The sequence below is a fragment of the Leptonotus elevatus genome, chromosome 10, assembly GCF_054856555.1.
Source record: "Leptonotus elevatus isolate MCC_2025b chromosome 10, RoL_Lele_1.0, whole genome shotgun sequence".
Taxonomy (NCBI): Eukaryota; Metazoa; Chordata; class Actinopteri; order Syngnathiformes; family Syngnathidae; genus Leptonotus; species Leptonotus elevatus.
The window spans coordinates 3295284-3317382 of record NC_141248.1 but is presented as its reverse complement, the minus strand read 5'-3'; the positions used below and the strand labels follow the sequence as shown (position 1 = coordinate 3317382).

Sequence of the window (22099 nt, the reverse complement as noted above, 5' to 3'; positions counted from 1 at the left end):
ATGATGATGATGACTCCGAGTTTGACGCCAAAGTTGGAAGCCTGGACGTGTTTACGATCACGTAGTAAGCCTCACCGGCTAAGCGCGGCTAGCGCTGCTAAGGCCGGAAAACGCGCACAATAGCCGGCCGGGTACTTCTGCACAAGCGGACATTCGATCGGACGATGGAGAGTAGTCGAAAAGCATCGACCAATGCACATTGATGATGATGATGATGGTCACTCCCGAGGTTGACGCCGGAGTTGGAAGCATTGACGCGGCCGTTATTCTCTCGTCATAAAGCCTCACCGGCTAGCGCTGCTAACGCCGGAAAACGCGGAGCTGCACAAGCGGACATTCGATCGGACAATGAAGAGTACCCCGAGTCCAATGCATATTCATCGGAGGAGCGGGTACAGTCTGATCACGGAGAAGACACTGTTTCTGGACTACGATGCCACCATGAATGGAGTGGATAAAATGGATCAGAACATCTCCTACCACCCGGTATAGCAACTGAAGGACACGAGGAAACGAGACGTAACGAAACCGTAGCATGATCCTGATATTAGACTTGATGGCACACTGCAGTATATACTTGCTATTCCCCGGAAAAAAACGGCCTGCAAGAAAGTGGCGCACGCGAAGAGGCAATCTGTTGTGCAAATGCTGTTGCGTCTCCTTGCACGCAGGAGAGTGTTACAAAAAGAAAAACTGTCGTTGAAACATCCACATAATTGTAAATAGTACCACAGTTGCACACATTTGTAAATAGTTTGCCAAATTGTTGTCAAATTGTTACACTGTTGAATGTAAATAAACGTATTTTGCTATCAAAAAACACTTTTTCATTCTTGGTGGTAGTGTTTTATAGAAGTAAAGCACTATTTAGGTGTTTGTGGCATCATTCATGGACAAAAAGAAGTGTAAAATTCACTAGAATGCATGAAATAATATCGTTTCACTAAAAGCTTGATTTCTCCATATTTTGGTCCAAAACAGGCGAAATTGGGTCAAACTAACCATTTTCTATTGTTGATTACTAAAGAACGGAATAAGGTAGAAACAAACTTTTTTTTTCTGATGAAAGATGAAAGTCCAATCTTTCATTTGGTAGTACGTGTGTTTCCATAGTCCAAACAGAACATTTTCTGTGGACCTTGAAAGATCAGTCAAAATGCTTAAATCGGCTGGCACTGGCGGCATCCCTTTTCTGAAAACGTCTGGCAGTCAAAGAGTTAACGTCCTCGGCGCCCTTCCGTAGGTTTATGCTAAACGTTTTATAACGTTTATGGCGGTCAAAGAGTTAAAACCAACAAGAGTGATTGACACTGGACTAGAACTGAGATGAATTTAAAATTGGTGGATAAAATTAACACTACATACAACATTATTGTAAAGAACATTTTTGGGTTGACTTCCCCTCTAAGATGCTTACTTAAAAGTACCTATTATTATACAGTAAGTAATTTTTTTTAATCTACGAATGGATATTCATTATGTGCTGGATACAAGCTAATTGGAGGTCGACCACTGAGTGTCTACAGCATATCATCGTATAACTCAAGCTAAAGACTTAGTTGGATGGCAAGTTTTCCTATGCTTCTCTCACAACCCTGCACCCACACAGGAAGCTCTCGCCTACCTTCTTGACTTGCTGGACACAGTTCATGTACTGTTTGGCCAATCTGGAGCAGCGCAGGGTTTGCTGAGGATTTTCTCTGTAACACTGGAGCACCTTGGCCTGCAGCTCAGTGCACACTGACGCAGTCTGCCGGGGCCTGCGCACAAAACAACACACAAACACACACAGAATGGAGATGTGATTCCAAGACAAAATGGCTTGAGTGTGTTATGTTTCAAAGTTAGAGTCCCAAAGTTAGTTCATGGGTTGTGTAAGTGACAATTTGTTGGAGCTTTCAATTTCTTAAGTGGGTAATATAGGCTCAAATGTACACATGTGAATCCCTCTGAAATACACACCTGCTTGGTTGTTTATATATATATATATATATATATATATATACATTTTTTACCTAGGGCTGTGATAGAATTAGCAAACACTTTTTGGATTTACACTGCATGATTAAAGTGCCAACATTAGGATATGCGACATGGTAACTTAAAGGGGAAGTCAACCCCCAGAATTTTTGTTTTGACAATATGCTCTATGCAGCCCCACTAGCCTAAATATGGCATTCTGGTTAATATTGCGTTAGCATTTTCAGTCAACAGTGCGTGGCAAAATGGCTGCCCCCTGAGATGGATAAAAACAGCTGGATTTTGCTTCATAACTCATATTTCACAAATGTAATATTAACTCATTCACTCCCAGCCATTTTCACAGAAGCAATCCCCTTTGCTCCCGGCTGTTTTACTGGATTCTGACTGATTTTGCAAGACCCACAGAATATTGTGTTCAATTGCTATAAAAACATACCAAAAGAAAGATTAAAGTCTCTTCTTTCATCAGAAAAAAAAAAGTATATTTCTATCTGTTAGCATTAAAATATAGCTAGGTTTCATCATTATTCACAAATCTATTTAGAATTGTGAGTAATTGAGGAGGGTTTTTTTCAACATGGCCCTGGTTCATCTCCTTTGCTCTGCTGCCACCTGCTGGCCGTTTGTGTAATAACTACCATTTCTTCAACAGTTCGTTGCAGTTGAGAGGCTGCATCAAAGCCTTCTGTATGCTCTAGAATTAAAAAAAAAACATTAAAAACACATAAATACGTCTTTGGGACATTTAAAACTTTTGTTAGCAAATGAGTTAATCAGAATGTCATGTTTAGACTAGTGAGCTCACATATAACATACTATTGTCAAGAAATGTTTAAGGTTGACTTCAACTTTAAAGAGAAAAAGACGCATAGAATTCAGTTCCAGTTAAAATGTCGGGATATAGAATTCCATGGCTTCATTTGAGGTGACATGACAGGTGTACTTCCTTTTCACCAACATTTATTTACATCCTCAAATCCGCACATACAAACACTGACATGCCAAGTAAAGTAGCACTTCTCTCATGGCATCCTACAAAGCAATTTCCGAATTATGCATCGTTCACACACGAACGAGCACAGGTCTCCCCGCATTCACTGCCAAATACACACAATTAATTTGTTAGCATGCGTCCGTGAGTTATGTCTGTGTGGCATACGTGCCAGATAAAGTATACACAGTGAAAACTGGAAGAAATTGCTCAGCGGTGGCACGTGTACTGCTTTGAGTGTTTGTGTGTGTCTGCAGGTGTGTGCGCGTGTGCAGTGGAGGGTAGAGAAACAGGATTAAATTAATCATTGGAGGAGAGAATATTCATGAAAAGAGAAGTGAATGCAACCTGAGCGAGTGTGAGAGGAGAAGGAAGGGCTGGAGGAGTGGTGGTAAATGTGACAGTGACGTATTAAATGACAAACCTTGGGCTTGCAAAGCCCATAGAAAATATTGCACTTTACCTCTGCTACATTGGTCGTATTCTTTCATGCACCTCACAAGTAAAGACAATTTTTGCACTTCTTTGCATAATCTTACAAGGTATTTTAGCAAGGACACTATTTAGGCGCTATGCTTTATAAATTGTGTTGAAATAAACAGTTGCACATTGTGAGGTATTGCTTAAAAAAATAAACTTTTAGTTGATAATATGTCCATCAAATGCTACAGTTAATTTAGTTTTACCCCAGTATGTCTTGGATTGGTAATTCCTGTAAAGGTTTGTGTTTCTTCCTCAACGAATGTATAGCCCTTTGTGTCACTTGCGTAAATATCACTGTTTTTCAGCCAAGTATTAAATTCTTCAGTAGTCCCCGATACCAAGTCCCGATACCACTAGTACTTTCAAAAAAATAAATAAATAAATAAATTAGGGATGTCATGCGATACATTTTTTAAAATCATAATTAATCGCATATTTTATATATTTTCTAAATGTACAATAAAGTGTTTTTATATGCTTGATAACATAAGTGTGGACAATTTTTAAAGTAAGAAATATGGTTGCATCTTTTAGTCATTAATACAGTCATTTTATAATAATTCATAAAATTTAGTTAAAATTAAAAAGATGTACTGTACTAAACAAAGCTTCTTTGCTGGTAGGTGGAAACATTGCAATTCTCTTCGTTAGTATGTAAGGTAAGTGTAGTGGCTAAGTCCATCCTAAAACCACTGAGGGTGTAATAAACATTTGAAGTGTTTGACGCGCTTGATCGCTTTGTTGGAAAAACAAGTATTTTGCTGTGTTACCTTTAAAATGATTTATTTCCTCACGTAAGCTTCAAGTGCTACAATGTACATTCAAATCTTGCCAGCAATAAGCACAATGTGCCCAACTCCTAGCGACCCTAACAGCGGTCTAAAAACTGTATTGCTGCAAGTCTATGTACACACCTGCCACTGATGAGCACCTGTTGGCTTAAATAGGCTTAAGTAGGAAAAAAGGGTGCCACCTAATGGCCATCTTGGTAATCCGCATGCTACAACACGAAATGGCTCCTACAGTAAGATATGAAAGGAAATAGTGGAAGACATTTCTCCCGTGCCTTATATGTGAAACTAGACAATGGCACTGACTCATCTATAGTAATTATCTAACTAATTGTGAGATTTTCTGATGCCGTGTGAAAGCGCACACAATGATGGCGATGCTGGACATTTTGTTAAGGATCTGATCTCAGGTTTAATACAAACAAGCAGCAGACTTGATATAATGTTGCATCATCTAATACTAACAATAGATGGTGTTTTTGTGTTTAGTCATCTGAAAACTGTTTCAAACTATTTTTATAGCACGCGTATAATTACACCAAGGCTTGATGCTTGACTTTAAATTCTGACAGTTGTTCAGCATTCTGAATGAATCACTAAGAGGAGGCGATAACAGCAACAATAGCCCCAAGGTAATAATCCAAGCTCAAGTTGGGGGAAAAAAAGCTAATTCTTTTCTCTATTCATGAAGAAAAACTTTCTCATAGCAGGAGTGTTTTAATAATGGAATCTGAAGCAGAAAATTGTCTCCGCTAATCTGCACCAACTGCCTCGTTTGACTGAAATTAAAGGTGAGCTCTTATTAGAAAACAATTAGCCACTTTGGCTTGGTTGACAGCAACAATTTTGCAGCAAAAAGAAACACAACACTCAAATGGCTTTTTGCCTATGATGTTTTGCATAAATATGTGCAGAGTTGGGGAAGAAAGATTAGGCTCAAATCATTAAAATTTCCCATTCTTATTTGTCTCACCTTGGCACAGCGTGGTTGATGTGAGGAGAGCTTTGGTTCTAAATTGCTCCAAAGCGTGACATTGGGGAATAAAGCAATATGAGGAAAAGGCAAAGACTGTCAAGGCGTAACATTTTATTATTCCTTCTTTGTCTAAGTTGGTGTTGTTTGTGTGCGAACGGTTATTATTGTTAGATGACAAGGATTTGCACCCCTTTAAAGCAAAAGCCATGTCTTTATATTTTCTGTTTTTAATATTACGCTGAGTGATGGGGAAGAAAAGAGAGGATCAAAAATGTCAGGGCTCGGGTGAGATTAAAAGGAATTAGGGTGCATGCATCTTTTATTGCACTAAGCTTTGTATTGAAGTTCGATGATAGTGTCATAAGGATAACATTTGCAACAATAGATGTCAGTTATTACAAATCACACTCGCAAAAGCTACAAAACATCAGGGGCTAATACTTAGTTCCTAAAGCTACAGTATGTGAGGACTGACACATTAGGGTCCTGCGATTGACTAAATTGAGGTAGTTATACTTAGGGATAAACCAATTATCGGCTGGGCCGATTATCTGTGCCAATATTTGGCATTTTGACAAATATCAGCATCGGCCTTTTTACGAATCTAATGCTGGTATCTCACTGAGCAGTGAATGCTTGCAAACGTAGCGAATGTAGGGTTTTCATCAGGATTTGTAAGATGTCCGCATACAGTTTTTACTTGTCGCAAAGACATTTAGAATATATTCAGACAATTTTTCACTGTCTGCAAAGATCTTTTGAAACCTTTTTACAAACCTTGACGAAAACCCCTAAATAGCTACATTCGCATGCATTTGTCACTCAGTGAGATACAGGGAACTTCTCATTTATGGATTTATTTAAATTTCCACTTTATAAAAAATTATGCTGACACTAGGAACTCTCTACACTTTTTTTTTTTAAATAAAATAAAATAAGAAATTGTATTGAAATTTTGGAAAACCATTTACAGTAAAAGAACTTTAGGGAACTATTTACTTGCTCAGTTTTTAATTTAGCTTAACACATGCTGATGACCCTGAAAGCTCCCTGCAATTTCTTTAATATAAATTTTAACCAAAGCTGTCAATTGTTTAGATGTTTAAAAAAAACATAAACATTTTTGACACTAATATTTTAATTTTACTGCAAATGAATATCAGCTTGAATTATCGGTTATTGGTCTCCTTGACTACTAAATAATCAGTATCGGTGGAAAAAAACATATCAGTCTATCACTATGTAATATCTCTTTCTTACTCCTACTGTTGCCAAGCGATGAACTTACTAAATATCAGTCTCAAACAAGTCTTATGTTAGACTGCATATGTCGGGTTTTAGCAGGTAATAGAAATGTTCTGAAGCGGGTGCAAAATGTTGAAGCCAGCAAACATTCTGAAAGAGTAGCCAGATTGATTAGAGATGCAGTTTTGCTGAGGACTGCTCTGCTCTGCATGTAAAAAAAAGAAAGAAGAAGAAAAAAAGGCTGCAACTATGACAGATTTTCAGCCTATTCTTCTTTTGTTATTTGGTAATACTGTGTGTTATTGAGTTTGATAAACTTGAATTGTTACAGGCAGAGATGTCTCATTTGAACTATTGTCATTTGGTTTTGTTATTACAGCTACATTTTCAGCAGGATTGCAGACGTCACATATAAATAAATACGTTGGAGGATTAAGTTTGTGTTAAATACATTTAATAGTTAAACAGCTGATGGGGGGAAAATTCGAACTTAACTTTTAAAAGCATTTAAAAGCAACAATATGGATGTCACGGACTATAAGCAGATGCAGACAGTTGGAGTGCGGTGAGGAGATAGGAATGTAGGAGGACAATTTGCACTGTTGGCTTCGCTGATTGATCCCCACCAAACTCACTTTGAGGGACTATAGGGAAGCGCAATGGAAGGGGATAAGAGGAAGGTTTCATTAAAACAGGTGACATTCAGGAACAAGATAAGGCGCACATGTGCCCGCCTGTTTGTGTGTGACATCTATTTGCTGATAACATTTCAATCAGCGGAACTTCAGCGCTTGGACGACTCACTCAAATTGTGGCTGACGCGGGCAAGACTATCTGGCATCACTTATCATCACTAGCCTTTTTATTGTCAACCATTTCAATTCTAGGGTTTTACATTGGGTTTTAAGAATCTATCCTTGAACACTTCCTTAAAAAAAGTTGTCGGTGTTGATTTAAGTGTTTGATTGTCATTAAAGGCTATAGGAGTCATTTTGGACCAAATGTAAATGTTTAATTAAATTGTCCATGTACAATTTTCAAACAATAGTTTAATCTTATTTATGCACATACACATGTATGTACAATGCAGTGTGTGTTCTATGCTGCGGTTGTGTGTTGTGTGTAATTTTTAAGACAAAGCGGTGAAGTACTTTGGGGTGGTGTTACTGTTCATTTCTGAGACATACTCCCCACCTACACCCAAGAAAAGATTCAGAGGTGCATGAAATAAAGTTGCCATAAATCCACATGAAGGTGCTTTTAAGTATGGGCTAAGATACCCACCCTTTGGTGTCGTTACTTTCTGTCTTTACAGAAGTCACTTCAAAATTCAAAACAAGTATTTCTAAGAGGATTTGTAGATTTTCAAGTATGCTATGATGCAGGTGTAGGTCTGCTAGCTGTTGCTATACAAATTGGGTTTGTGTGTATATATATACACACAAACCCAATTCCCAAAAGTTGAGACACTATACAAACTGTAAATAAAAATTGAATGCAATTAAGTAGAAGTGCCAAATTTGAATATTTTATTCAGAATAGAACATAGAGAAGAGGTCAAAAGTTTAAATTGAGAAAATTTATCATTTTAAGGGAAAACTATGTTGATTTTAAATTCCATGGTGTCAACAAATCTAAAAAAAGTTGGTACAAGGCCATTTTCACCACTGTGAGGCATCCCCTCTTCTTCTTACAACAGTCTGCAAATGTCTGGGGATTGAGGAGACAAGCTCCTCAAGTTTAGAAATAGGAATCCATTCTTGTCTAACACGCGTCTCTCTAACTGTTCAATTGTCTTGGGCTTTCTTTGTTGCACCTTCCCCTTTATGATGCGCCAAATGTGCTCTATAAGTGAAAGAAGTGGACTGCAGGCTGGCCATTTCAATACCCAGATCCTTTTCCTACGCAGCCATGATGTTGTAATTGGTGCTGCATGTGGTCTGGCATTATCGTGTTGAGAAATGCAAGATCTTCTCTGAAAGTGATGATGCCTGGATGGGAGCAATTGTTGTTATTGAATCTGAATATATCTTTCTGCATTGACGATGCCTTTCCAGATGTGGAAGCTGCCCATGCCACATGCACTCATGCAACCCCATACGATCACAGATGCAGGCTTATAAACTGAGTGCTGATAACAACTTGGGTTGTCCTTGTCCTCTTTAGTCAGTATGATATAGCGCCCCAGTTTTCCGCAAAGAACTTCGAATCTTGATTCGTCTGACCACAAAACAGGTTTCCACTTTGCCACACTCCATTTGAAATAACCCCTGGCCCAGAGAAACGCCTGCGCTTCTTGGTCTGCTTTAGAAATGGCTTCTTCTTTGTATTGTCGAGTTTCATCTGGCAACGGCGGCTGGCACGGTGGATTGTGTTCACCCCACAATGTTTTCTCGAAGTATTGCTGAGCCCTTTCTGTGATTTCCCTTACATCCAGTATGATTTTTCGGCCTTGACCCTTACACACACAGAGTGTTCCAGTTTATTTGAATCTTTGGATGATGTTAGACACTGTAGATGATGATTACTTCAACCTTTTTGCAATTTTTTGCTGGTAAACCCCTTTCTGATATTTCTCCACTATCTTTCTGCGCAAGATTGGAGGAATTGGTGATTCTCTACCCATCTTCGCTTCTGAGAGACACTGCCACTCCGAGAAGCTCTTTTTATACTCCAATCAAGTTGCCAATGGACCTCATTAGTGGTAACTGGTCTTCCAGTTGTTTGGTTTTTTTTTTGTGCAATTGACTTTTCCAGCCTCTTATTGCTACCTGTCCCAACTTTTTTGAGATTTGTTGGCACCATGAAATTTACAATCAAAATATACATATATAAATTTACAATCTTAGACATTACATACCAGAAAGTACAGTACACCTTTTTCACAAGCCCTAGGTGCCAGTAAATGTACATCATTTTACTCATTGGAGTATTTTATGTTTCATACAAAATTACATAGTTTACAAATTCTTTATTTCTTTTTACTTTGTTTTTCCACTTTAAAATCATACACTACAAAAAACATGCCTCACTAAATGCAGCATTTTTTATTTTTATTTTTTTAAAGAGCTCAGTATTGTTCATTCGGTAATGTCATCATTGCTCTTTTTTTTTGTATGTGGGTGAGTATGTGCGTGTGCGTGTGTGCGTGCGAGTGTGTGTGTGTGTATTCGTTAGTTCACCAAAAAACTATTAAAAAAATCGCATACCGTTCACCTAAACCGAACACCGCCGTCAGGAGACCCGAGGAAGGACCAAAGAAAACAAAGGAAAGTGAAATCCAGCGCCCCCCAGCCCAACACGGCCCGCACCCCCAACCCAACGCAGCAGGACGGGGCATTGCAGGCCCGCCAGGCACCCCACCGGTCCACAGCCCCCGCTCCCCCCACGACCCCCCGCCCCCCATCCACCCCAACCCAGCCCCAGCAAGAAAACTGAGTGCTGTAGTACATATTGCAGCATCCAAAGCTAAAACACAGAAGCTGTATTTTTCTTCTCTTATTTCTAGCTGTGTCAAGTGTTACGAAGAGGTGGCAATGAAGAATTTGCTTGGCCAATGACTGACCAGCAGTGGTTTATATCACCCATACCGTATTGGCTTGGCATGCTTGAAACCCCGATTGACTCGGTACTGTGTGCTTTTGCCAATGGAAAAGTGTCAATGGCGAGTGGAAAGTTCATAATTACCGACTATTCATCTGTAATGCTTTTCAATCGAGCGTCAGATAATTTTATTTTTTATTATATTGATCCGTCCATCCATCCATTATCAGAACTGCTTATGTTATTTTGAAATAGACCCTTTAAAAATTGGAGCAGCAAAGAAAAAATATTGTTAATTTGAAAATGATGTTATAAAAGATGAATTTAGAGCAAAAATTGGAAATGGAGACCAACACAATGCTAGAAGAAAATGGCTATAGCTACATATAGAATACGTTGCGCTGAACTCGGCCATCATTCAGCAGTGAGTAAATAGAATAATTACTGGCTGGTCAGTGTAGTGTGAAATGACAGTGACCGCAGCACAATGAAATGCTGCCCAAATGTAGACAGAACATGACAAGCACACAGCCGCCTGAATACAGAGTGTCCCCGTATGCGTGGTTGAGATTGTCAAAGCTTCTGCATGAGCACTGCAAAATACTAAATAATAAGCTGAAGATGGTGGCCACACAAAATGCTCTTCCTAGCATTAAAATTGCACTTAATAACTTTTTTTTTTTCACACAGCAATGAACCATACATAACAAAATTTGCCTAATGTAATCATAAGGACCGAATTTTGGGCTTGAATTGTGAGAGTTGACTGCAATGGGACAAGTGGATGAATAGTCGAAAATGCTAATGAAAACCAAATTGTGAAAATAAACTTCCCGTTTTTTCAGGCATGCTACTACATTGCATTGAAAGAGCATAATGAAAAAGAGAATCTGTTTATTAGCGACATGATCATCATTGGCGCATACACGGAAAAGAGAAACGAGCTGAATTGGCCTCTTTCTCCTTTCCCAAAAATGGCTAGACAAGGCGACGGGGTTTAAATTGGCATCGCCTGCAGACTGGCACTGCCAGTTTGGCATCAGTTCAGCACTGAATGAAACTGCCTTGCTTTTTGTTTGTTTTTTAGCAGGTAAGCTTTGAGCTCTGCTATCCCACAGCAAAACATGCTCTTTTGGGGACATCATGCTGTTTGTGTTTTCCATCAGCAGACTGCAGCTTCTCACCGACTCAACTATTAAAAAGACCAAGTCTGTTGGTATTTTAAAGACAGGAATGATAGTGATTAATTAAATAACCTATGCTGATATTAGTTAGATCAAAATGTCTATGTACATTTTAGTTCACGGAATGCCAGCTAAATCACCTTTATTTTCTCTGAGCACTGAAAAGAAGACGATGATACTCACTCTTAATTCACAATTATGATATCATAACTTATCCATCTAATATACAGAATTAACCAAACTTGGTCCTACCATACAATGCGAACAACAAAAGTGGCTTTTCTTTCTCGCTCCCCACTTGGACGAAGGCAGACTTTTTTCTTTTCTTTTTTTTTTTACAGAGGAAGATGCCATTTGATTTACCTGATGTTGGCCTCTGCTTTGGTGGCTGCCTGGTTGTACTGTTCTGCTGTCTGTTGGTAAGTTTCAAGGTTCTGGAGGCAAAGAGACAGATAAAGAAATGTAAGAAACAGATTACATCCAAAATGACTTAAATTACTGTTGATGTTCTGCATCTTTTCCAAAAATCAATTGTTTAATGATGTAACAACTTCGAAAAGAGAATGAATGCATTGACAATTGGTTTTATCATAGCATTTTAAATTTGAGCATTAATAAGCAAAGCAAAATGCATAAAGCAAACCCCAAAGGTCAAGTTCCCTAAATTAGAGACCTTTGAGTTCACAGCACTGCCAGCAAAGCTGAATGTCGATGGCCAGCTGATAGGCCACAATACTTTATTTCATGTTGGGAGAGTGGCATTTAAACTGCAATTACTGCACAGAAAGAGCTTATGTCATGAGGGTGAGGTCATCCGCAGGCCTCCTATATGGGAGTAATCAGTGGTTACAGTGCTTACTATGCTACATTGTAGCCTAAAACGTTCACAAGAGAATGCAATGACAAGCAAAATGTAAGTGAAGTAATTTTCCATCTAGTACAGTAATATCTTCAGTATAATTCAGTCAAATTTATCAAAAGAAGCAAAATTTTATCAAAAATATTAAGGAAAAGTCTTTAAAAAAAATTGAGTTCAGACCATCATTATGCCTGATGTCAGTAAATCTTGTGCATCTTCAGCTATGTGAGCAACTAAAAGAGGTTGTGGGTTCGATCCCGGCCATTGTGACAATGTCAAAGTCTCCTTGAGCAAGATATTGAACCCCCAGTTTATCCTGATGCTATGTCATCAGTAGGTGAATGAGGAGTCAGTGTTCAAGTGCTTTGAGTGTCTTGTAGTTGGAAAAGCCACGATACAAGTGAAAGCCCCTTTACCATTTAAAATATGCATTTCAGAGTGAGATTTAAACTAAAAATGCCAGATTCAAATGACTTTGTCAAGTGACCATCTACAAAACTGCCATATGAAGGCTAAGTGATGCTCAACTGTGACATTTTTGGGGTCCAATAAGTAGGCTGATAGCCTTCCATAATTTCTGCTAGTTGGATGGGAATGGCATGTGCATGAATTAATTGGGGCTTGGGTGTCACTGTCAAAGCAACAAACCCTTTCTACAAGTTTAAACTGGTGAACAATATTTTTTTAAATATTCCATAATGGTGCCCTATCAAAACATTATAATGCCATTGTAACAGGTTTTTGTTAAAATATAAAACACAACTCATCTTTCTTGTCATTGTACCATACACAATGTATTCTGTATTCAGTATTCACCAAGTTAAACAAATAACTGTGGCACTGGTGCGTTTACTTAATTATTCCCTGTTTCAATAGACAGGAAGATAATTGAAATAAGTGAGCAGGGAACGAGATGGGATCAACAAAACGCTCTTACGCTATCCTCCTGCCTTCCATTCTTCCAACGCCTCCTTGTCATTTCTCATATCTCTTTATTTCACACTGATTCACAACCTTCTCCTGATCCGAATGTCTGGTGTTGGAAAAGACTTAAGTAATTTCACAGATATAGTTTCCTTAATCCTATCTGCAAGTATGAACTGCAGCGTAATAGTCTGCCCTCGATACTTTGCTGCTCTTCAAGAAAACACAGCAATCCCAAGTCTAATTGCAAGGAAGAATACTGAAAATGCACAAGTCCGATCGATATATCATATAATGGAACAATTGTGCTGGGGTGTTTTCAATTCATGGACCAAATGCATGAAATGGTCTGAAAATAACTGTAGAATACAGAGGCTTGGGAGCATTCAAAAGCTGAAATAAAAAAAACAAAAAACTGGAAATTAATGAGCTGAAAATACAGAATAATGGTTAGTATGACCAACAAAGCTATAGGTTCTCTGACATTACAAAGACAGCAAGATGGAAATCCCCTTGGTAAAGAATTAAGAGGTTCTTATTGAAATGTTAGCCAGATATTAGTGACTTCGACTTTCACCTGAGGCCAGTCGCTTAGTGGCCAGTCGCTACATTAAGGAAAGCTAAGCTGAAACGTGAAGAGCTTATTTATTTTGTGGTACATTCAATGTTGACGTGACAATCCATTGATAGCACAAGATACCCTGTTCTATAGATCCAACAATTTGCATTAAGGATAATAATAAGCATTATTTGTATAGCACCTTTAAAAACACATATTTACAAAGTGCTTTGACAGACCAGTTGCACACAAATTCTAGGACATAAAATGCAAACAACCACCACAGTGACAGAACAATAGCAAAACAAAAAACAAAAAAAAACCATCCACTTTTGTGTCAATTTTTTTACATCCTATCTGGGCAACCGTTTTTAAAAAAAATTTGGGTGTGTGCTTGTTTTGTTTTAAAATTAAGTCATGATAATGTTCGGTTTTCATTGTGCGACTAATGGGAAGCGGAGTGACACGACGTGGCAGTTTTAGGACTCAGACGCAGAGATAGGGGTTTGAGGCCAAGGCAAATATTTATTAAACAAAAAAACAAAACAAAGGCTATTAAAAGTTAACTAAAGGCGCTCCAAAAAGGGAGGATGTCTAAACTACAAACAAAACAATATAATTCCTAAACAAAACCATACTGTGGCTATACAAAAATACAAACCAAAGTTATGACTAGATACAGGACAACAAGGCTGAGGACTATGACTGGCTTGAGTGGCTCTGACGAAAACACTTAGGCACAAGACAGGGGAGACGCAGACCATTTAACACATGAGGGTAATGGGAAACAAGTGGACACAATCAGGAATCAGGGTTGACACTGACACCACACGAGGAAGGGCAAGTGACCTGAAACGAAAGGAGTCAGAATTTTCAAAATAAAACAGGAAATGACAAGACAACCTCACCGCGGTGTGACACGGAGTGCATCATGTTGTTACCACGACTGGTAGACCGCGAGGGGTGGTGGTGGGGAAGGTATTGTTATATACACTGCTCAAAACAATTAAGAGAACACTATGTTCCTTCAATTTTTTTGAGCAGTACATTAAAAAAGTATTACATTTTTTAAAGAAAAAATACAAGAATCCCACAACCCATTTGACACCAAGAGGTGGTTCATTGCAAAACATAACACATAAGTCCCAGCATAAAATAATGCCCATACAAATAATAATAAAACACAATAAATAAGAAAATAATTAAAGGTCTCATATTATTCAACTTTTCAACATACTAAAATAGTTCTCAAATGTGTAAAAGACATGTCTGTGACATGCATTTGTCAAAATTGACTTTGGATCTAATATTTTTGCTGTCCTTAAATCAGCCCAAAGTTTTAGGGGTGTGTCACTTTTATGTAAATAGCTGCACCAGGCCACGACTTGGCCATACCCTTTTCTCTCGAAGGGGCAGTGATTTCGGTCATGGTAGCCATGTGCTAATGTTGTGAATGGAAACGACTGACCATGGGAGCAGAAGAAAAGAAAATTACAGACATGTCTTTTAAACATTTGAGAACTATTTTAATATGTGGAAAAATGGCATAACGATTTACCATAAGCAAAAAGTAGCATAATGTTACTACAGAGACTATGTTGTAGCGTTAGTTTGTGTGTTACTACAGAGACTATGTTGTAGCGTTAGTTTGTGATTGTTTAGGCAATGGTTATTTTGCCGTAACTGGCAAATCTCCCGTGAATATTATTTTGCCGTGAATGTCTCCGATTTGCCGTGAATGCTTGTAGACATTTCCAAGCGGTTATGAATAACACAAATGTGCACATTTAGGCCACTGCGCGGTCGCAACGTGCAAGCCGTCTCGTCGAGACCACTTTTTTTTTTTTTTTTCCTGAGAGAGCTCAGTATTGTTCATTCGGTAATTTTACCGAACTTACATCTTTTCCATTTGGAGTCGTGTCACACTGTTGGAACCAATCCATAATGTTTAAACGTGTTGCAAATCCAGCTCTGAACAGGCTTTCACTAACAAAACAGTCTTTATTATGTCAGTACACGTCCTTCAAAAATAAAAATTAATCCACTGTCTTCTCAAAGATTTGGGACGAAGGAAGCAACCACTTTTTCCTGATCATTGTTTCCCCTCTCCATGGAGCATTTGCGAGCAGCGGGAGAAAGAGAAAGGAGCAGCCAGCTTCTCGAATTTCAGTAGGCGTGACAAACCTTTACCAGAGGTGGTGCCACTAACCCGTGGGGGCTGGGTCGAGTGCACTTCCGTGTCTTTTTTACGTCACTAAGTCACGGAAGTTTAGGACAAAGCTAAAGGAGTCGCGGAGACTTTTTTCATACCTGGTTGGATTGTAGACAGGCCGGGGATGCATATTATTGACAGAAAACCCCACTAAAATGCATTTTCATACTATGGGACCTTTAACAAACAAAGAGAGACGACATGATCAATTAAAAGCAAATCTGTAAAAGTGAGTTTTAAGAAGTGACTTGCAACAAATTTTGCATTTTTGCATGATGCAGAGCTTTATATATATATATAGAGAGAGAGAGAGAGAGAGAGAGAGAGAGAGAGAGAGAGAGAGAGAGAGAGAGAGAGAGAGAAAGCTTGTCCTTATTAAGGTCACAGGTGAGCTAGAGCTTATGCTATCTTACAATGGCAGAGAGGAAGGGTACAAAAACCCTGGACTGATCATCAGTCAACTGTAGACCACACAGACAAACAAAAAATACATTCACACTTCAGGGAAATTTACAACAAATCGTCCATTAACCTATCAAGCATGTTTTGGAAATTTGGGAGGAATCCGGAGTACCCAGAGAAAATCCACGCATGCAACAGAGGGAAACATGCAAACCTGTTCAGTGGATCATGATATGAAAATGTATTTTTTTACACAAGTTTATGATCTTGACTTTCTGTTTCAACAAAGGGAACAAGCAAAATTTCGTAAAAGGCTGTGCGATTGTGATGACTGACAGGTATACATTTGCTTCTTAATTGAGAGTGTTGAAGAAGTTGGATTGGGGGATGTTTGCATTTAGCTACATTTTGCATTATTTTTCCGTCTAGTGCAAGAACAGTCTAGCAACCCATACTCAGCTCTTTGACATCAGAGGAATGTCACCGCTATCAGCAGCACGCACAAAAACCAAGCTCTTCACAGTCATTTGCACATGTGTGGACAAAAGCCCAAGAGAGAGACAGTCAAGGGAAATGATAACCCTCAACAGGAGGAAACTGTGATTTGGGGGGGGTAGGAAATGGAGGGGATTAGTGTGGGTGCATGGGAGATGAGTGTGTGGGTGTAATCTTGCATACATGCAGGTGTGTGACTAAATCTGTGTATGTGCGTGAACAGTTGTGTTCCAGCGACGCTTGCATGCATCTTCAGACTGCATTACAGTGGATTGAGATGGTCTGATGTCAGGGTGTGGAGGGAGTGGTTTTTCTTTCACGCTCCCCACTCAGATGAAGGCAGATTACTTCTTTTTTTTTCTTTTTTACAGAGGAAGGTGCCAACAAAGAAGGGGGGAGAGTATTAAAAGAGGTGAATTTTTAAACTGACACTTGTTTACAGAGTCACAGGCTCTGTTGCCACAGGAAGACATGCTGAACCTGAACAGATTAGGAAGTCCTTCATGAATACACAAAAGAGCAGCTGCAATTGGCATTGAAATGCTTTTTCTGGGGTTGTTCTTGTCTTAAGGATGTCTATTAGTGTCTATGTATGGGGCAAAAAGGGATTAATATGTCACAACTACTTTGGCAGTGACAGTTAAACTTGCCACAGTAAACACAAATATACACATGCACACACTCATTTGTGTTCACGTGGATCCAAAATCCATCTGTAGCCTTTCAGCAAACAAAGCAATCTGTGTTATCATTCATCCCTTTGGCAAACTTAAACCGCAGCGTGTCTGTGTCCATCTACTCGCACACAAACACACACATACACGGCTATTGTTAATACAAAGTAAAATGTTGATTCAGTGAAAGATCACACACCAATTAGCAAGGGAGTCCTCAAATAATCTGCTGACTCTTACCTTTGACTAACCGAGTACGAATGTGTGTTGTGAATATGTACCGTAATTTCTGGACTATAAACTCCTTTGAACCCTGCAGCTTTAACAATAAAGCGGCTAATTTAAGGATTTTTACGGGCTTATGATATGCAACACATTTAGGGCCAATCCCAATTCTACCCCTTACCATCGGTTGTCATTCCTTTATTTAACCAAGCAAGTAAGAAACTCATTGAGATTAAATATCTATTTTCCAAGACTGACCTGGACACAGGGGCAACAAAAACACACAATCGTTACAACAATTAAAGACAAACAACAATATATATATATGTATACACAAAATCCTCTTTAACTTTATGAGTGCGTTCACAGGAATGAAGCGGCGTCCTGATTCTCAGAGGGGTTGGTCTCACATCAGGAAACAGCGACAGCTCCAAAATATACAGTATATAGCGCCCACAAGCTAGCAAGGTGCAACACTGATATACTGTAAAACCAATTCATGATTCTTGGAGATTAGAGAATATTATGACAGTTGAAACTGCAATGTTGGAGAACTTTTATTTACACCAAAAACGTGTTTGAAGAGAAGAAATCCAAATCTATCACATGATCTATCACATTAAAATGCAGATAATACTTTCACACTTTTTGAGCGTAGATAACAGCAAATCGGGGGGCCGTATAATACATGCGAATAGAAAAGAAAATACTTTTGAAGGTGAATTTTGGGCAGGGCAATACACATGGGTATGTGTTAATCTCGGGAAATTCTGTGTAACATCCTTCTATATAAATATTTATTTTTCTAACGTGGACGCCTGCAGCTAACAGGTAAATGTGGCCTATACAAGTATATGCTCAGGGTGTAACATAAACTGGTTTGATAGTTTTAATTAAGATGCGAGTACATCAAATCAAACCAAATCGAATCGTTCCACTTTGAAATAAATCGTGATACATATCAAATCGTCTTTTACTGGAGAGATATTTCTTAGAAGCAAATTTAAAGTACTGACAAATTCCTTCAAATGTATTTAACGTGACAACGAAAAAGTTATTGCACATTTACAGTACTGACAAATTCCTTCAAATGTATGTAACGTGACAACGAAAAAGTTATTGCATCATACCGGTGGGCGTCCCTGCGCCGGCTGCAGCCTGGCCTAGACCAGGTTGAGTGGACGTGGGGAAAGGGTAGGCCGAAACGAGGTGGCGGCGAGCGAGGCAGAGGCCCCACGGGGCGCAACGGTCGGGCCTCTCAGCTCACCGCACCGCCGCCATCGACCGCCGGTCGCCTCCCCAACCCCGGGACTCTGGCCCGCGGCAGGGCGGGGAGCTCCCGCGAGCCCCGCCATCCACGGCCGACTGCTAGAAAGGCTATAAGCCGAGACTTTTGAAGCCACCATTTTGGTACTCCCAAGAAACGTATCTCAGCATACGCATTATGGCTGCAAAATGCCTACATCTGTAGCGGTAAACTGCACAAATGGCCAGTTTAAAGGCTGTGGACGAACATTTCACCTGTAGTATGGTTGAAATGGAAATAAATTGAAAGATAAAAGAAGATGATTTTTTTTAAGATGAAAGAAAAAGAGGGTACATACTGTCCACTTTTTATACATATATAGTGCCCAGTCTGTCTAACCTGCTGTATTTGTTTTAAAAGGCAGCAACTTTAATATATATATATATATATATAGTTATTTATTGTTGTTAAAAATTAACATTTTCAAAGAATGCTGATGTGATTTTTTGTGTAAAAACACGTTTTTTTCTCAGACAATAATCGTACACTAAAATCTGAAACCGTTGCACCTCTAGCCACATCCAATATGGCGGATGCAATGACATATCGCTTCGAACGGGACACCTGTCTGAACAGTGTCTGCGGCAGAATTAAAAAGAAAAAAGGAAACCAAAATCCAACCTCATTTTAGATGCCCAAACGATATGGCCATGCAATCAGTGGTTTCTTTTTTCAAGTGGCTCTTTACTTGCCGACACAGTTTGTAGTATGTCCCTCCTCACTTGCCATACGCTGGTCTTCTTATGTTGGTTGGGACTGTCATCCTTTTTATTTGTTTTGAACAAACAGCTACTGTTGTACGTAGCCGACGCCGAAAACAAGAACAATTCACGATCGGCGAGCAGTCACAACAATGAACACAGGCAGCCACCGCGAGACCTGTGTTGCGTTTACTAACACTTGGATTTAAGAGTGAGAAACAGAATGGGCAACACCTGAACCCACAACACACGTAGTTCGTTACAATATTTTTAATGTCTTAGTGATAAACAACTCAACTATAATATTTTAAAACACAAAATTAGCTACTATGAAAAATACAATAATAATAAAAAAAATTATTTTTAGAGATCCATGCCTCAAATGGGAGGACACAATCATCTTGGTGGGGGCGGGCCCGGACCCGTATGGCCGCCCATGGCGACGGGTGTGTCTGACAAAATACTGATGGTGAAGGACAGTTGCAACGTATAATGAAAAATGCATACTATGTGCATGGATATTAGTTTATGACAAGAGAAAACTTGATGTTTAGCTGTTTTTCAGCATTCATGAGTGTAACCCAAGACAATACATCACAATTGAATTTATAAGAGGCCATTAATTTCAGTTTAAAGGAATTTTCCACAGGTATGGAAGAGTGAAGATAGGCGGAGAAAGGTGGAGAGGGCAGAGAAGGAGACCTGTATGAATTAAGTGCTAGATTGGAAATGGAAGAGAAGGGAAGAGGAGGGCGATAGATGCCTGCTCAGGAGAGACTGTCTGCTTAATTCATAGTCCATATAGCTTCTTTATCTCTCGCTTTCAGTCCCCCTCTTTCTCACTCCCTCATCCACATGCAGGTCAGCTGCAAGCAAGTAAGGGTGGAAAATGTCTAAGAAAGGGGACTGTGGCAGCAAATGCAGAAAGATAGAGCTTCCTCCACTCTTCTACCAATCATTTTCCATCAAGCATTGCTGGGTGTGCTGCTTGCATGCAGAGACCATGCTATTTAACTCAACTATGTAGACGCTCACTCCTCACTGGGTTAAAGGAAGCTAGTGCCAGGGAGCAGATAAGGTCCGCTCGTCCTGATGGGGCCCTGCTGGAGGGTGCGACAGATGGTCTCAAGGGAAAACCGCAAAAAAAGATTGAGAGTGGGAGCAATGACGTACTGTAGGATGAGCCATACTTATAGTGTGTGTCTGTATAAAGGGTTGTGAGAATAAACATTACCAAAGGATAAAGTTTGATATCTAACATCTTCTATGATTCAGTAAAATTAATGCGATTGATGAATTGGGCACGTAATATTTTCAAAGTATGCCAAAATATTTAAGTGTCACAACAGCAATTTTTTTAGCATGTTTGCCTCAGATCATGGAGTTTCTATGTTCACCCAGTGCTTGCATGGGTTTTCTCTGGTTACTTCTGTTTTGTCTCACACATGCGTGTTAAGCTAATAAAAGACTTTAACTCATTCACTCCCAGCCATTTTCACTGAGGCAACCCCCTTCCACTTTTACTGGATTTTGACTGATTTCGCAGGGCCCAAAGAATATTGTGTTCTATTGCTATAAAAACATGGAACCTACCAAAAGAATGATTAGAGTCTCTTCTTTCATCAGGGGAAAAAAAGTATATTTGTATCTTCTTTTTTTTAGCATTAGAATGTAGCTAAGTTTCATCATGATTCACAAATATGTTGAAAACACTGGCAAAAAGAGCTTTTTTGCAACATGGCCCTGGTTGATCTCTTATACTCTGCTGCCATCTGCTCGCCATTTTTTGTAATAACTACCATTGCTATAAGCGACCAGGTGAGAAGCTGCATCAAACCCTTCTGTATGCTCTAGCATAAATAAAAAAAGAAGTATAAATACGTTTTTGGGACCATGGCAATATTAAAAATAGAACGTTTTTATACGTTTTTGGGGAAAAATTAATTTAACTGTCTGTAGGTTTGACTGTGAGAGTGAATAAATGTTTGTGTTGCCTTGCAACTGAATAGCAACAAGTCAAGTGTGAACCTCATATCTCGCCCATAGTCAACAGTCAACTCTCAAGCCTGGTTCACACGGTAGGAGAATTGGCCCGTTTTTAGCCCTGAATTTCCCCTCCCGACAATCGTAAGGACGCGGCGACACGCAAACGATAATCCAGCCTATACCAGGTTGAATGGACGTGGGGAAAGGGGAGGCCGACGCTCCGCGGGGCGCAACGGGCCTCTCAGCCGTCGCCACCGCCAGGAACTAACAGCACATCGCTCACCGCGCCGCCGCTCTGCCGCCACCGACCGACCGCCAGCCGCCTCCCCAACCGGTCCAGTCCGCGGCAGGGCGGGGAGCTCCCGCGAGCCCCGCCATCCACAGCCGCCCGCTGGAAAGGCCATAGGCCGAGACTTTTGAAGCTGCGAGGCCGCCATCTTGGGACTCCCAAGAAACGTATCTAGGCATACGCATTATGGCTGCAAAATGCAGTACAACAGTCAACTCATGCCTGGTTCACACGGCAGGATAATCGGCCAGTTTTTAGCCCGAATTTCCCC

The 22099-nt window shown here is 39.6% G+C and overlaps 1 protein-coding gene across 4 annotated transcripts in view; it reads right to left on the bottom strand.

Moving 5' to 3' along the window:
* chchd6b (coiled-coil-helix-coiled-coil-helix domain containing 6b) overlaps positions 1–22099 on the bottom strand; it is a 63640-nt gene that overhangs the window by 15952 nt on the left and 25589 nt on the right. For all 4 annotated transcript variants that reach the window (XM_086088022.1, XM_086088023.1, XM_086088026.1 and 1 more), the window contains 2 exons: positions 11560–11630; positions 1625–1760 (listed from right to left, as the gene is read on the bottom strand). In XM_086088022.1, the coding sequence (XP_085944148.1) occupies positions 1625–1760; positions 11560–11630 (207 nt within the window). The remainder of the gene's footprint in view (positions 1–1624; positions 1761–11559; positions 11631–22099) is intronic.